The sequence below is a fragment of the Lichenostomus cassidix genome, chromosome 5 (assembly GCF_008360975.1).
Source record: "Lichenostomus cassidix isolate B80296 chromosome 5, HeHo_3.0, whole genome shotgun sequence".
Taxonomy (NCBI): Eukaryota; Metazoa; Chordata; class Aves; order Passeriformes; family Meliphagidae; genus Lichenostomus; species Lichenostomus cassidix.
In genome coordinates, this window is record NC_139486.1 from 62,244,019 (window position 1) to 62,258,780 (window position 14,762).

General features: G+C 57.2%; 2 protein-coding genes across 2 annotated transcripts in view; one reads left to right on the forward strand and one right to left on the reverse strand.

Moving 5' to 3' along the window:
- Nucleotides 1-14,762, reverse strand: part of LOC146437014 (scavenger receptor cysteine-rich type 1 protein M130-like) — a 33,777-nt gene that overhangs the window by 1,448 nt on the left and 17,567 nt on the right. Inside the window, exons 4-13 of the mRNA XM_085063870.1 lie at nt 3,210-3,530; nt 2,833-3,135; nt 2,367-2,758; nt 1,950-2,139; nt 1,566-1,874; nt 1,103-1,477; nt 884-1,021; nt 639-734; nt 341-424; nt 4-105 (exon numbers count right to left, since the gene is read on the reverse strand). Coding sequence (XP_084919996.1) covers nt 4-105; nt 341-424; nt 639-734; nt 884-1,021; nt 1,103-1,477; nt 1,566-1,874; nt 1,950-2,139; nt 2,367-2,758; nt 2,833-3,135; nt 3,210-3,530 — 2,310 coding nt within the window. The remainder of the gene's footprint in view (nt 1-3; nt 106-340; nt 425-638; nt 735-883; nt 1,022-1,102; nt 1,478-1,565; nt 1,875-1,949; nt 2,140-2,366; nt 2,759-2,832; nt 3,136-3,209; nt 3,531-14,762) is intronic.
- LOC146437015 (uncharacterized) lies at nt 9,909-14,656 on the forward strand. The gene is made up of 3 exons (XM_085063780.1): nt 9,909-9,917; nt 13,635-14,263; nt 14,425-14,656. Exons 1-3 carry the CDS (start codon nt 9,909-9,911, stop codon nt 14,624-14,626), a joined length of 840 nt encoding a protein of 279 aa, XP_084919906.1. The 3' UTR covers nt 14,627-14,656.

A 14,762-nucleotide genomic window follows, 5' to 3' on the forward strand; every position in this document is an offset into this window, starting at 1 on the left:
CACCCTCAGAGATGTCCCCGGTGCTGGGAGCAGGGGACTCCTCTGCCACATCCAGGGCATCATCATAGCCATCCAGGGTTCCATGCTCGAGCCAGGCAGGGGGACCTGGGACAGGCACAGGGGTCCATGGCAGCGACCCAGTGACCGTGACAGGGGTCATGCTGTGCCATCCCCTCCAGCATTGTCACCAGGCATGCTCTGGTGGCCCTCGGATCCCTCTAGGAAAGATGTTACTTTGCTGCACAATAACAAGGGGGGGAATTTGTTCCCTCAGCTCCCCAACCCAGGTGTGTCCTCTGTCCCCTCTGCTCCCCGTGGGCTTCCTGCCCTGTGCTCCTACCTGGGGCTGCGTCAGTGTCACTTCCCTCCATGCTGTCCTCAGTGTAATACGGCAGCTTCTTCACCGATCCCTCCGACACAGAGCCTGCAGGGGGTAAAGAGGGACTCAGCAGAGGCCTCAAGTGGCACCGCAGGTGGCACAACCTCACACGGCACGGGAGGAGCTGCCACGGGACCGAGGGAAAGCCCCAGCCCAGGGCGAGGAGCCAGGGCCAGGCCACCAGGACCCGGAGCTGCCGTGGGGCTGTGGCGCAGAGCCCTCTCTCCGGGCACAGCTGGGGCACTCGGGCTGCACCCACCTGGGCCACTGGGCACCTCCTGGTACTCCGGCATTGCCGTGTAGTCCAGCTCCTCGTAGACAGCGTTGGAGATGGCATCCGCAGCTCTGCCAGCGCCTGCAATGACAGGCAGCACTTACCTGGGGCCATGGGCACCCTGGGGGGCACCAGGACCACCCCTGCCCACCTTCGGAGCTGTTCTGCAGGGCGGGAGCCCCAGAACCCGCAAACCGGCTCTCTCCTGGCACCCACCCGCCGGGACCCACCTCGGCGCCAGGCGCGGGCACGGCACAGCAGCGCGGCCAGGGCACCCAGGGCCAGGCACAGCAGCGTCCCCAGCACCACACACAGCACAGCTGGCACGGACACAGTCCCCACGGCCCGCGTGGTTCTGATGGGGATGCCTGTGGGGACACGGGCAAGCAGTGAGGGGAGGGGGATCCCAGCCAGCCCGGCGTAGGGGGTGCCGACACCGGCAGAGATACCTGTGCTGCTGGCGTTGTCCGGATACGGAGTGGTGGCTGTCTCAGCGGTGCCATCAGTGTCCTCCTCCTCACAAGCCACGTAGGCGTCCCCGCCAGGGCCGCAGCTCTGCAAGCGCCAGGGTGCCGAGGGACACCCCCAGAGCGAGCGAGCCTCCTCCTCACAGCCCACCCACGCCAACCAGGCGGGGGCTGGCTGCTGGGCAGGGCCGGGCGACAGCCACCCCCTGTGCCCACAGCCGAGGTGGCGGCACACGGTGCCAGCCGTGCTGTCGCTGACGCCCTTGTCGCACACGCGGCCCCAGGTGTCGTTGCGGGACACCTCCAGGTACCCGCGGCAGCGCCCGCTGCCACCCGCCAGCCGCACGGAGAGCTGCTCTGCAAGAGGTGCGGGGGGGTCACAGCACAGCCCAGAAGCCCCCGAGGGGCTCCGCCGCACCCTGAGCTGGGGGCGCCCAGCACCCACCTGAGCACACGGCCCCTGCCCCGCCGCCGCGCTCGCACTCGTGCCCTTCCGAGCGCCCGCATTCCCAGAGAGACTCCTCGCTCCCGGAGCACTCGGGGATGTACGGCCACAGCGGCCCCGGGCCAGGAGCGAAGCGCGCCGAGCTCGGGGCCTCCAGCGCCGTGCCGCATCCCAGCTCCCGGCACACAACGGCCGCGTCCTGCAGGTCCCAGCCTTCCTGGCACACGCTGCTCCACCTGCCACCGGAATACACCTCCACCCGCCCGGCGCAGCGCCCAGAGCTCCCCGCCAGCCTCACCCGTCGGCTGCCTGCGGGCATGGAAGGACCCTGCTGGGGTGGCTGCTTGGGGCATCGGCACCTCCAGCCCTTCTCAGGACACTCACCTGAGCAGATGATGGCTGCCCCATGAGGAATGCCGGCTGATGCAGTTGTCATATTCCATGTATTGGTTTCAAAATCGATCTCGTTCCCGTCATTAGTCCTATTGGTCAGCATGGTGGTCATGTCCTTGATGGTTTTGATCACCCTGTGCATGATTGTCTGCTCCGTCGAGTTCAGTTGCCACAGCCTGGCCTAACCAGCGACAGCATCGCTCTTGTCTACCCCTCCACAGCCCAGCTCCCAGCACACTTTGCTGAAATTCCGTGTGATCGAAAGCTCTCCTGGCACACGGCGCCAATCCCCGGAGCTTATGGCCAACTCCAGCCACCCGTCACACCGAGTCTCACCCTCCACCAGCCGCAGGGACTCAACCATGCCTGTAAAATGACCTGACTCAGCCCTTCCCTTCACCCCAAAACAGCCCTGCCTCCTCTGATCGCAGTGCTTGGGGCGGCCCAAAAGCCCTCAGGGCTCCTCCCGCAGGTGCCATACACACCTGAGCAGTTGACGGCGGCGGCGTTTCCAGGGGCGCACGGGGCCTTGCCCAGCACGGCCACGGGGCACTCGCCCGGGTGCCGCTCGCTGCCGCTGCAGCCAAAAGCGTCCGGCCGCAGTGGCCCCTCGCCGCTGCCGAAGGAGCCTCCCGGCGGCACGGCCAAGGCGCGGCCGCAGCCCAGGTGGCGGCACAGGACGTGGGCGTCGGGCAGCTCCCACTCGCTGGCGCACACGGAGCCCCACGTGCCCCTCGCCGCCACCTCCACCCGCCCGGCGCATGCCGAGCTGCTGTTGCCCAGCCGGAAGCCCGTGTAGGCTGTGGCAGAAAGGCCAATGAGGGCGGTGACGCTGCAGGGAGCCCAGCAGCCCCCCGGTGTCCCTGACACTTACGGGAGCAGATGACGCTGGCGGGGCCGCTGCAGCCCTGGCCCTGGGGCGCTCGCTGGCCGCAGGCACTCAGGAGGGGCTCGCTGCCATTGCACTGGAAGCCCCCCTCCCAGAACGGCCCCCATCCCGCCCCAAACCGGCCACTGCCGCCCATGGCAAGCGCCGTGCCGCAGCCCAGCTCCCGGCACACCACCTGGGCCACCTTCATGTCCACCTCATCCTCGCACACACGGACCCAGGCCCGCCGCTGCCGCACCTCCAGACGCCCAGCGCACGCTCCATGGCCGCCGACCAGCCGGGAAAACCCTGCGGGAGCAGCACAGCCTCAGTGTCGAGGGATGTGCGTGAAGTGACAGAGCTCCCCATAGGCTGACTCCTACCTTGGCAGACAACAGCAGTGTCGTAGTCATGGATGATGCCACTATATGGTCCCCAGCCACGGATCTCACAGTCCCAGAGCGTTTCCTCATTCCCACTGCAGTTCACCAGGACGAGATTGACAGTCCCGTTCCCTGGGCCGAAGCGGTCGAGGGCAGAGTAGGCGCCGGCGGCCGAGCCACAGCCCAGCTGCTGGCACACCACCTCAGCGTCCTCCATGTCCCAGTTGTCGTCTGCCACTGAGCCCCAGTGTCCACGCAGCTTCACCTCCACCCTCCCAGCGCAGGGGCTGCTGCCGCCCGCCAGCCTCAGCTCCACGGCATCTGCACCGGGAAACCGACATAGCTCAGCCCTGCCCTGGACGTTCCAGCACAGTGCTGGTGCCCCAGCACGGTCAGCGTGTCCCCTCACCTGTACAGATCACCCCCACATCCCGCTCGTGGCCACAAAAGTGATTTCCCCATCCGAGGTGTGAACAATCTTCCAGCGAATCCTCGGTGCCGCTGCACAAGGGATGGAGCCAGATCCGCCCGCTGCCTTGCGTGATCGGGACGTACGGGGACGCTTTGGCCACCCGGCCACAGCCCAGCTGCCGGCACACCACCACGGCCCAGCGCGCTTCCCAGTCGAAGTCATAGACGCAGACGGAGCCCCACTCACCGCTGTGCTTCACCTCCACTCGCCCGGCACAGCGCCCGCCGCCGCCCACCAGGCGCAGCTCCGCGGAGCCTGCGGCACGGACGGAGCTCAGCCGGGCCCGGCACCGCCGCGGGCCCCGCTGCCAGCCGCCCGGCACTCACCCCCGCACAGCCGCACGCACAGCAGCAGCCCCAGCGCCGCCATCGGCCCCATGCCACCGGCCCCGAGCCCAGCGCAGCCACAGGATGTCTCGGCAGCGCCCCAGCCTATGCGGGCAGCAGCACCAGGGCGGCCTTTATGAGGCGCCTGATCGCCCGCCTGCGGGGCCACGGCACCAATAACCTGCTCCGTGCCCAAATATGAGCCTCGGCTCTGCTTCTGGCGTCACACGCCTCGCCACAGGGGGCTGGCACCCGGATGTCCCCGGGGGCACACAGCCCCCCCCGAAACACCTGGGCCGCGGGGGCCCTTCCTGTACCCCCCCGTGGCTCCAACTCAGCTGCTGAAGCCTGGCAGGAGCCATCCTCACGGCGACACACCGCACCCCAAATCCTAACGAGAGCCTCCCCGGGACCAGCCCCAGGTCCGGCAGGAGGCAACGCCCGAAGCCCCCATGCTCGGGGTGCTCCCCTCTCGGGGTGCCCGCAGCCCCCGCGGGGGGTGGCAGCAGCCCCCGGCTCCGCGCGGCGATGGCAGGTGGCAGCTCCCCGGTCCCTCGCGGCGGCGCTGGCACATGGATGGCGCTGCTGCCGCAGCTGTGGCCCCGCGCTCGCCTCGCCGCCAGCGCAGGAAGGAGGCGGTTTACCCCCCGGCGCCTCCCGGCCTCGCCATCGACCCACCGCGGCTCCTGACACCTGCGCGGCCCGCGATAACGCCGCGGCTCCGCGCTGCCCCTGCCCCGCCGCTCCGCTCCCCTGCAGCTCGGCAGCCGCGCCGCTCAGGAAACTTCCCCGCCCCATCATTTACGAGACTCGCTGTCAGCACACTCCCAACGCAGGAAACTCGCACTGCTGCCACCGGCGCCCCTTCACAGCCGCGGCTCCGCTGACCCACGGTGGCCCCAGTGGCTCCCGAAACCGGGAAGCCCACTCCCGCACCCAGACCTCGCTCCCTCATTAGTTCCATCCCAGGTTAATGATAAAAGTCTCTCTCCTCCGAGAGCGAAGGGCCCTGACACCCCCTCCCCCACCCACAACAGAGCCTCTTAGATGGAAGTGAAGAATAAACTATTTATTTGACAAAACCACGCAGAGTGCCCTGCAGGGCACAGGGGAAGGGGAAAACCAAGGTGAAAAGGAGTTATTCAACCTGATTAAAAAGTCCTTTTCCTCAGACACAGCCCCTCTCCTCCTCTCCCCCCACGGGGCCGGGTGGAGCTCCCTGGAGAGCTCTGCTGTCCTCTGGCCCTCCTGGGTCTCCAGGTGGCAAAGCAGATCGAAGAGAAGGGGTCCAAACGAGGAAAAAGAAAAAAATGGGAAAAAAACGGCAACAGAGCTCACTCCGACCTCCGTCCAGCACGCAGTCTCTGCCGAGCCACGAATCCTCCCCCGGAGCGAGGCTTGGGGAAAATGTTTTCTAAACAACCCGCGTTTCTCTCTTCGGCTGGGTGTAGTTAAAGAGACAGGACCACACATTTTTTCCCACATTTTTTTCTTTCCTGGGCATATAAGCCAACGATAGGGGATAAAGGATTATCATAACATCAATCCAAGACATTCCACCCCTTATTCCATAGCCTTGGCTTAACGCCCACCCTAACATCTTCCAACTTTAAACACACACACACATATATACACATATATACATACATACACATATACATATATACACATATACATATATACACATAACTATGTACAAATAATGTCATTCGGTGAACGGTGGTATGTTGCCATCCCAACCTTACATGTGGCCTTCACCCAAAATTAAATTTCCCTGAGGGACACATCGTGTTTTTCCATCTTCCTGCATTATCCACCAAGTACACCCTGGTCCCTGAGCAAAGACAAGCCCACGGATGGGTTTGTCTTTATGTGAGGCAGAATCAATGCAGACAGTTTTCCCTAACAAGCCTCTGGCATGTACTGCTGGGACCTTATCTCCATCCACTGTATGTAGAAGCTCAGATTGGGCAGGACCTGCTCGGTTGATGGAGCCTCGGGTATTGACTAACCAGGTGGCCTCTGCTAAATGTCGCTCCCAATTCTTATAAGTTCCCCCACCCAATGCCTTTAGGGTGGTTTTTAACAGTCCATTATACCGTTCCACTTTGCCAGCGGCTGGTGCATGATAGGGAATGTGGTACACCCACTCAATGCCATGGTCTCTAGCCCAGTTGTTTATGAGGCTATTTTTCAAATGAGTTCCGTTATCTGACTCAATTCTCTCAGGGGTACCATGCCTCCACAGGACTTGGTTTTCAAGGCCCAGGATGGTGTTACGAGCAGTGGCATGAGGCACAGGGTAGGTTTCCAGCCACCCCGTGGTGGCTTCTACCATTGTGAGCACGTAGCGCTTGCCATGGCGGGTTTGAGGCAGTGTGATGTAATCAATCTGCCAGGCCTCTCCATACTTATATTTAGACCACCTTCCACCATACCACAGGGGTTTCACCCGCTTGGCTTGCTTGATGGCAGCACACGTCTCACAATTATGGATTACCAGGGAGATACAGTCCATGGTTAGATCCACCCCTCGGTCTCGTGCCCACTTATAGGTGGCATCTCTGCCCTGATGGCCTGAGGCATCATGGGCCCATCGAGCTAGGAATAAATCTCCTTTATGCTGCCAATCCAAGTCTACCTGGGACACCTTTATCTTTGCAGCCTGATCTACCTGTTCATTGTTTCAGTGTTCCTCATTAGCTCGACTCTTGGGGACATGGGCGTCTACATGGCGGACCTTCACAGGTAGTCTCTCTGCCCCGCTAGCAATGTCTTTCCACTCTTCAGCTGCCCAAACTGGTTTTCCCCCTACGCTGCCAACCAGCCTTCTTCCACTTTTCCAGCCAACCCCACAGAGCATTGGCTACCATCCATGAATCAGTATGAAGGTAGAGCTTTGGCCATTTCTCTCTTTCAGCAATGTCCAGGGCTAACTGAACGGCTTTGAGCTCAGCGAATTGGCTCGATCCCCCCTCTTCTTCCCTAGCTTCTGCAACCCATCGTGTGGGGCTCCACACAGCTGCTTTCCATTTTCGTTTTGTCCCTACAAGACAACAGGAACCATCAGTGAAAAGAGCATAGCGTGTTTTGTCTGCTGGCAGTTGGTTGTATGGTGGGGCTTCCTCTGCACGGGTCACCTGTTCCAGCTCCTCTTCCTCAATCAGACTAAAATTTTCACCTTCAGGCCAATTTGTAATTATTTCCAAAATCCCAGGGTGTTGGGGAAGATGAAATAGGAAAGCCTTATAGATATGATTACCTTGCAAGAGATGTTGAGGATATGGAAAATATGAGTGATATTGAAATGAAGACAAGGTTCAAGTTGTAGAGTAACTAAAAAACAATGGTTTGGCCACGAAGGTAATCCCCCCTCTTGATAGAACAATGCCCTCTGCCCAGGCAGGTCCAAAGGTCAGAGCAGACCCTACCTGCCTGGTAGATATCCCAAAGGTTTTTAAGGTTTGAAACATGACCCTGTATGGTAATGTGCTGATTCTTATAGGTTGTATGTAAATGCTGTAGAGTTTGTAGCTTGTCTTAGATTGGTGAAAGGGAATTAGAATATTCAACAGAGAAGATGATTTATTGCATTGTAAACAGCAAATCACTCTCTTTTACTCTCTTCTTTCTGCTCTCTCTCTCTCTCTTTTCTCTGGCCTGCTTTGGGGTGCATCTTGCAGCCCAGCAGGCCTCTCATGCCCATGCTCTTTCGCAATAAACCCTCACGTTCTAAAACTCATCTTTAGAGATCTCTTGTCCCTATTTTATCCCCATAACTAAACCCCACGGAGTATATTCTTACACCAGGGCGATTCAGATTTCCCATACGGGCGCGCTGTGTGATAAGGGCAATCCATTTGCTCCACGTGCCATTGGTGGCATGATGAGTAGAGGGAACCTCTGCTTTAAACATCCACCCCAGCACTGGTAGTCGAGGTGCCAGGAGGAGTTGTGCTTCTGTGCCAATTACCTCTGAGGCAGCTTGGACTCCTTCACATGCTGCTAGGATTTCTTTCTCTGTTGGGGTGTAGTTGGCTTCAGACCCTCTGTAACTTCGGCTCCAAAATCCCAATGGACGACCCCGAGTCTCACCAGGCACCTTCTGCCAAAGGCTCCAGGACAGGCCATGGCTCCCAGCTGTAGAGTAAAGCACATTCTTTACTTGTGGCCCTGTCCTGACTGGGCCAAGGGCTACTGCATGAGCAATCTCCTGCTTGATCTGGGTGAAAGCTTGCTGCTGTTCAGGGCCCCAGTGGAAATCATTTTTCTTACGGGTAACCAGGTAGAGAGGACTCACAATCTGGCTGTACTCGGGGATGTGCATTCTCCAAAAGCCTATAGCTCCCAGAAAAGCTTGCGTCTCCTTCTTGTTGGTTGGGGGGGACATTGTGATGATTTTATTGATAACCTCAGTAGGAATCTGACGCCGTCCATCTTGCCACTTCACTCCTAGGAACTGGATCTCGTCGGCAGGCCCTTTGACTTTGCTCTTTTTTATAGCGAAACCGGCTTCCAGGAGAATCTGGATGATTTCCTTTCCTTTCTCAAATACTTCTTCTGCTGTGTCCCCCCACACAATGATGTCATCAATGTATTGCAAATGTTCTGGAGCCCCACCCTTTTCCAATGCAGCCTGGATCAGTCCATGGCAGATGGTGGGACTGTGTTTCCACCCCTGGGGCAGTCGGTTCCACGTGTACTGCACGCCCCTCCAGGTGAAAGCAAACTGAGGTCTGCACTCTGCTGCCAGAGGAATGGAGAAAAATGCATTTGCAATGTCAATAGTGGCATACCACTTTGCTGCTTTGGACTCTAGCTCATACTGGAGCTCCAGCATGTCTGGCACAGCAGCACTCAGAGGTGGAGTCACCTCATTCAAGGCACGATAGTCCACAGTCAATCTCCATTCTCCTTCAGATTTGTGCACAGGCCAGATGGGGCTGTTAAAGGATGAGTGGGTCCTGCTGACCACCCCTTGGCTCTCCAGCTCACGGATTAGTTTGTGAATGGGAATCACGGCATCACGAGTTGTCCGGTACTGTCGGCGGTGCACAATGGAGGTTGCAATCTGTACTTGTTGCTCTTCCCCTTTCAGGAGTCTACTGCAGATGGGTTCTCTGACAGTCCAGGCAAGGTGTTCAGTTGTTTTATGCCCTCTGTCTCTACAGCAGTGTGGTGGTTTTGATTGGCCCAAAACATCAGTGAAGTGTTTTTAACATCTAGGAGAAATTTGGACCCCTCAGAAGCTGTTCTAGTAGGCCTAGGGAGGTGTCTGAGGGGTGGGGTGTGGCACAAAGATGGCTCCTGTGTGTCCTGAGTGCAGGTTCTGGAAGTTCTTACATCAAGTCCAGCAGAGCCAATCTCTGATGGCTCTGAAGGTGATGGACATGCTGCCGGCCAAGTTTGGGCCAATTGGAGGTGCTGGTTACGCCTCTGTGAAAACTTATTTAAGAAAAATTCAAAACAAAGCAGGCACACACTTCTTTCACTTTGTAGTTGGAGGAGGAGGAGGTGGAGGTGAAAATATGTGAGGGAGAACAGCATGGAGAGTGCCAAGGTCAGTGAAGAAGGTGGGGGAGGAGGTACTCCAGTGCTGGAGCTGAAAAACCCTCTGCTAGCCACAGTGAAGGCCATGGGGGGGCAGGAGGTCCCCCTGCAGCCCATGGAGTCCACAGGAGTGCAGAAATTCTGCCCACAGCCCACGCCAGAAGGGCAGGTGGATGCCTGGAAAAGACTGTGAACCAGTGGGAGTCTCATTTAAGAGTTAAAACTGCAAAGGCCTTGCAAGGGAGAGAAAGGCCTTGCTTCTGGGATGGAAGCAGCCTGGCCTCAGCTTGGGAGAGTCTGCACAGCACCCTATGGACTAAAAGACTCATGTTGCAGCAGGATTCAGGCGGGATGTTGCTCGTGAGATTGGACCACGCCAAAGAAGGTCTCAGAGGACTGTCTCTCATGGGAAGGAGCCCTGGCTAAGTAGAGAACCTCTTTTCCTGATTGGACTGACCAGAGGACCCCTCAACCTGCCCCCTGTCTGTGTTGCTGGTTTGGAAAGAGGGAAAGGGGGGGGTGAGTGCAGAGACTGCTTCTTAAGAGGGTGGGGGTGAGAGCAGAAAACTGCCTGGCGAGAGAGAGAGAGAGACAAGTAGAGATACAGAGTATTTGTAGTAGAAAAATTGTAGTGATGAATAAATTTGAGAATCTGCTCTGTGGACTGAAAAGAGACCCCACACCCTGCCCCCACCACCCGGCTTGTTGACTGTAAAGGAGGAAAGGGGGTGAATACTATAGGTTCTTAAGAGGGAGGGGGGAATGAACAAAAATTGTATGAAAAGTTTATTTTAGCCTGCATTTATCCTCCAACTCTGTTAGGTAATTAAACACTTGTTGCAACTTTAAGCTTGAAGCCTGTTTGCCTTTTTTTCATGTGTCCTCCTGGCAAATGTCCTTGTCTCGAACCCATGACAAGCAGCTATCCCAAATGCCCACTTGAGTCCCTTTGGGTCTTTGAAATATCCATTTTGGAGGAAGTCTATACCCAAAATACATGGAGCCTCTGGGCCAGTCACAATGGAATGTTCTTTCCACTCTCTTCCAGTCAGGCTCACCTCAGCTTTCACCAGGGTCAAGTCTTGTGATCCTCCTGTCACGCCGGAAATACAAACAGGTTCTGTCCCCACATGTCGCGATGGGATTATCGTGCATTGTGCACCAGTGTCAACTAAAGCCTCGTATTCTTGTGGCTCTGATGTGCCAGGCCACCGAATCCACACTGTCCAAAAAATTCGGTTTTGCCTGGCCTCTACCTGGCTAGAGGCAGGGCCCCTCTAACCATGGTGGGCATTCATGTTAGAGGTTCCTTCAAGGGAATCAGACATGTTGAGTAGAGCTACTTCCCTTCTGGTGGAGTTCCCTCTCTGAGTCTTGCCCTCCTTCAATTCACGCACTCGTCGTGCCAGGACAGCAGTGGGTTGTCCATCCCACCTGTTCATGTTTTCTCCACTGTCACACAGGAAATACCACAACTCACGTCGAGGGATATATCCAGTTCTCATAGCTGAGGAGCGTCTGCGTGGGGTAACAGAACCTCTGATCTGTACTGCTGAGATTTGGAGAAGGCTGTCTTTAATCTCTTTACTGAGTTTCTCATGATTCTTCTCTATCTTATTTTCTAGTTTCTGCAGATTTGTTTCCACAGTTGAGATTCTTGCATTCATTGGGCTATGCACGACATCTGCATACGCTCGGAGTTTCCTTGTCATATCACGCACAGTCTCATGCCCGTCACCTCGCTTCATAATGGCTAAAGCAGAAGCATACCCTGATGGCCCAAGCTTTAGGAGTTTCCGCCACATCACAGGTGTACATTCTATCCTATCTGGGTCTATAAAGGGATCTGGGTTTGCTATGTCCTCTGAGAAGACAATTTCTACCACCGCCATTTCTCTCAAGCGTTGAATCTCTTGTTCTATGGTTCTCCACTGGGTTTGTTGCGAATAGAGATCGTCGGGATGTAGGTATCTTTCCCTCGCAGCTCTGATAGCTCGTCTCCAGAGGCTGCTGCAGTCAGGCCCATCTCGTACAGTTTGGTTGATATCTGGGTCACGTGACACAGTCCCTAAATGCCTTGCCTCAGTAGGATCTAGAAGTGTAACTTCGCCTGCAGCATCCCAAAGACGGACTAACCAACTAATCACAGATTCATCATCTCGTTGGACATAATCTTTTCTTAGGCTGTGAAGGTCTCTCACATTCATGGATTCAACAATGACCTCTGACTCAGTTGCTGACCTTGAGGGTCCCTCCCCACTGTCATCTGGGCGATCAGTCTTAACTTGGGCTTTCCTGCTCCTTGTAACAGGAGCAACTGCCACTGGCTTAGGCTCCCTTCCTTCCTGTTCTAGAATATCCCACAGTGTACGGTAAGTATATGCCAGGGCCCAACATATTGCACTGCAGTTGTCTCTGCACTTCTCTTTCAGATACTTCCCCACCTCAGCTGCTCTCGGGATTTGTCCAGGGGGAAATTCCCAGTCTATTGGATCAGAGAATTTCTTTAAAGTTTTACCTATGTCCTCCCATACTCCACACCATTCACATTTCCTCACATCTGGATTAGGTGCCTGCTCCTGCTCAGCCCCTCTGGACTTCTCAGCCCTCATTCTGGTAAAACTGAACATCATATACATGCAACCTCCCAGGTAAAGCACCTGTACTACCAAGTTAATGGTCTCTTGAACATCCAGGGGAAACTGAATATTCTCAAAAGATGATCTACCAGATTTAAAGGGAAAGAGATGGGTGAGGAGCCAGGAAGCTTCACCCTCTACTTCTCTAACAGGTTGGGTAATATTACTAACAAAACTCCAAAACACGTTACTAAAACTAGAGGAGGAAACTAACAGAGCATGTACATCTTTAACTGTTTCCCATACCTTCTTACAGATCGTCAGTATCACGCACATTACTATAACCAGCCGGAGTCGTGTCCCTGATTGGTGGAAATTATACATTAGGGACAAGATTGCCCCTACCTGTTGGTAGGGGAACAAACCTGTGTGCCAAACAGACAGTATTACATCAAACAACCTCCCATCAAACAGCATAGTGACTACTGATGGCTGTAATTCAATACCAAGCGTTTAAAACCAGAATGCAATTATTAGGATTTTTTCTTCACTTTCTCTAACCCCACAAAAGGTGTAGAACAAGTAATCAAGGCCCCCTAAGTTGGGCGCCAAATACTGTCCCGGGTTAATGATAAAACTCTCCCTCCTCCGAGAGCGAAGGGCCCTGACACCCCCTCCCCCACCCACAACAGAGCGTCTTAGATGGAAGTGAAGAAAAAACTATTTCTTTGACAAAACCACGCAGAGTGCCCTGCAGGGCACAGGGGAAGGGGAAAACCAAGGTGAAAAGGAGTTATTCAACCTGATTAAAAAGTCCTTTTCCTCAGACGCAGCCCCTCTCCTCCTCTCCCCCCCGGGGCCGGGTGGAGCTCCCTGGAGAGCTCTGCTGTCCTCTGGCCCTCCTGGCTCTCCAGGTGGCAAAGCAGATCGAAGAGAAGGGGTCCAAACGAGGAAAAAAGAAAACAATGGGAAAAAAACGGCAACAGAGCTCACTCCGACCTCCGTCCAGCACGCAGTCTCTGCCGAGCCACGAATCCTCCCCCGGAGCGAGTCTTGGGGAAAATGTTTTCAAAACAACCCGCGTTTCTCTCTTCGGCTGGGTGTAGTTAAAGAGACAGGACCACACATATTTTTACACATTTTTTTCTTTCTTGGGCATATAAGCTAACGATAGGGGATAAAGGATTATCATAACATCAATCCAAGACACCCATGCTACACTCCCAGGTGTCTCACTGAAGAAATCCACTTACTCTTGCACAGGAGCACAGAATCAGCCTGAGCTGCAGCCTCCGAGAAGGGTCCCTGTGCTCTGACCCCTCACATTCCAACCAAAGTGTCACTCTTCCTCCTGATCCTCGTCTCCTGTTGTCTCTCTCCGCCCCTCACCTGGCCCTTTGTTATGCTAAGGGTCCGCACTTCCCGGCCTCTTGTCTCGGCCTCCCAGCCAGAGCAAAGCGAGCAGCTGGAGCTGCAGCTGCTCCCCACCCACCTGCAGCACAGCAATTCCTCAGCAGCACACCGCGGCGCTCCCTCGCTGTGCGGCGGCGGGAAGAGCTGCGCTGCCCCAGCCCCCTGCGCTGCCCCAGCCCCCCGCGCTGCCGGGCACCGGGCCCGGACTGCTCCGCTGACACACGCACGGACGGCACGGAGCGCTGAGCGGGGCCGCTGGCTGGAGGCACCCGAACCGGAGGGCGGTGTGTGCCTGGCTGGCTGCTGCCTCGGGCACAGGGGACAGGAGCTTGCCGGCTCCACGGATACCCCTGGGGACACTCGGGCCGCCTCTGAGGGTCTTTCCGAGACGTTCCCTTTGAGCTGCAGTATTCCCACCTCACCGGCCCCTGCTGCTGCTGCTGCTGCTGCCAGGACCTCACCCGCTGCACTGCCCTTCCCACCTGGAGCAGCTCACCAAGTGGAGGCCAAAGCCCTCCTTGCCCGTTTCCCTCGGCCCCACAGGCTGGGGAGCTGCCGGCTGTCGGGCGCCTGCTGCCCAGCCCTGGCTGCACAGCTGCTGCAGGGGCCCCGTCTCACCTGTCTGGACCTGAGTGACAACGAGCTGCAAGCCGACGGCGTCCTGCAGCTCTGCCACAAGCTCCGGCATCCTGCCTGCCCGCTGCGGAGCCTGGGGTGAGGGCTCTGCCACGGCCCTTTCCCCGCCCGGCATCCCCGAGCTGGGGAGCGGATGCTGCGGGACAGGCAGGGATGCACCTGCATCGCGGCTGCTTCAGCTCCTCCCTCCCCACAACCTCCAACACCTTCTCCTCTTTTCCTGCGTGCCCCAAGCCCAGGCTGAGCACAGACAGCTTCAGCCAGGCCCTGCTGCAGGAACTGGATGCCCTGCGGGCACTGCAGCCCGCCCTGAAGATTGGGAACCTCCTGGAGCACGACGTGCCGCAGCCGGGGTCCATGGCCCGGCTGCCCTGCCACCGCGGGGTCCTGCTACGGAGCAGGAAAGCACTCCCCTCCTTCAGGAGACCTTCCCTCCATTAGGAAAATTCCTTCCACCACCCACAGCTATTCCCAGCCCAGCTCTCCGTGCTGTGAGAGGCTCAGAGCCTTCCCCACCCATGGGGTACAGCGAGGAGTTCCTGCTGCCTCTGCGGGGGCTGGTCCTGCCCTCTCCCTT

Excerpts from the sequence above, each read along its gene's own strand:
- LOC146437015 (XM_085063780.1), top strand. Across the intron at positions 14,264-14,424 it reads TGCCCGCTGCGGAGCCTGGG|GCTGAGCACAGACAGCTTCA; the intron begins GTGAGGGCTCTG and ends CCCCAAGCCCAG.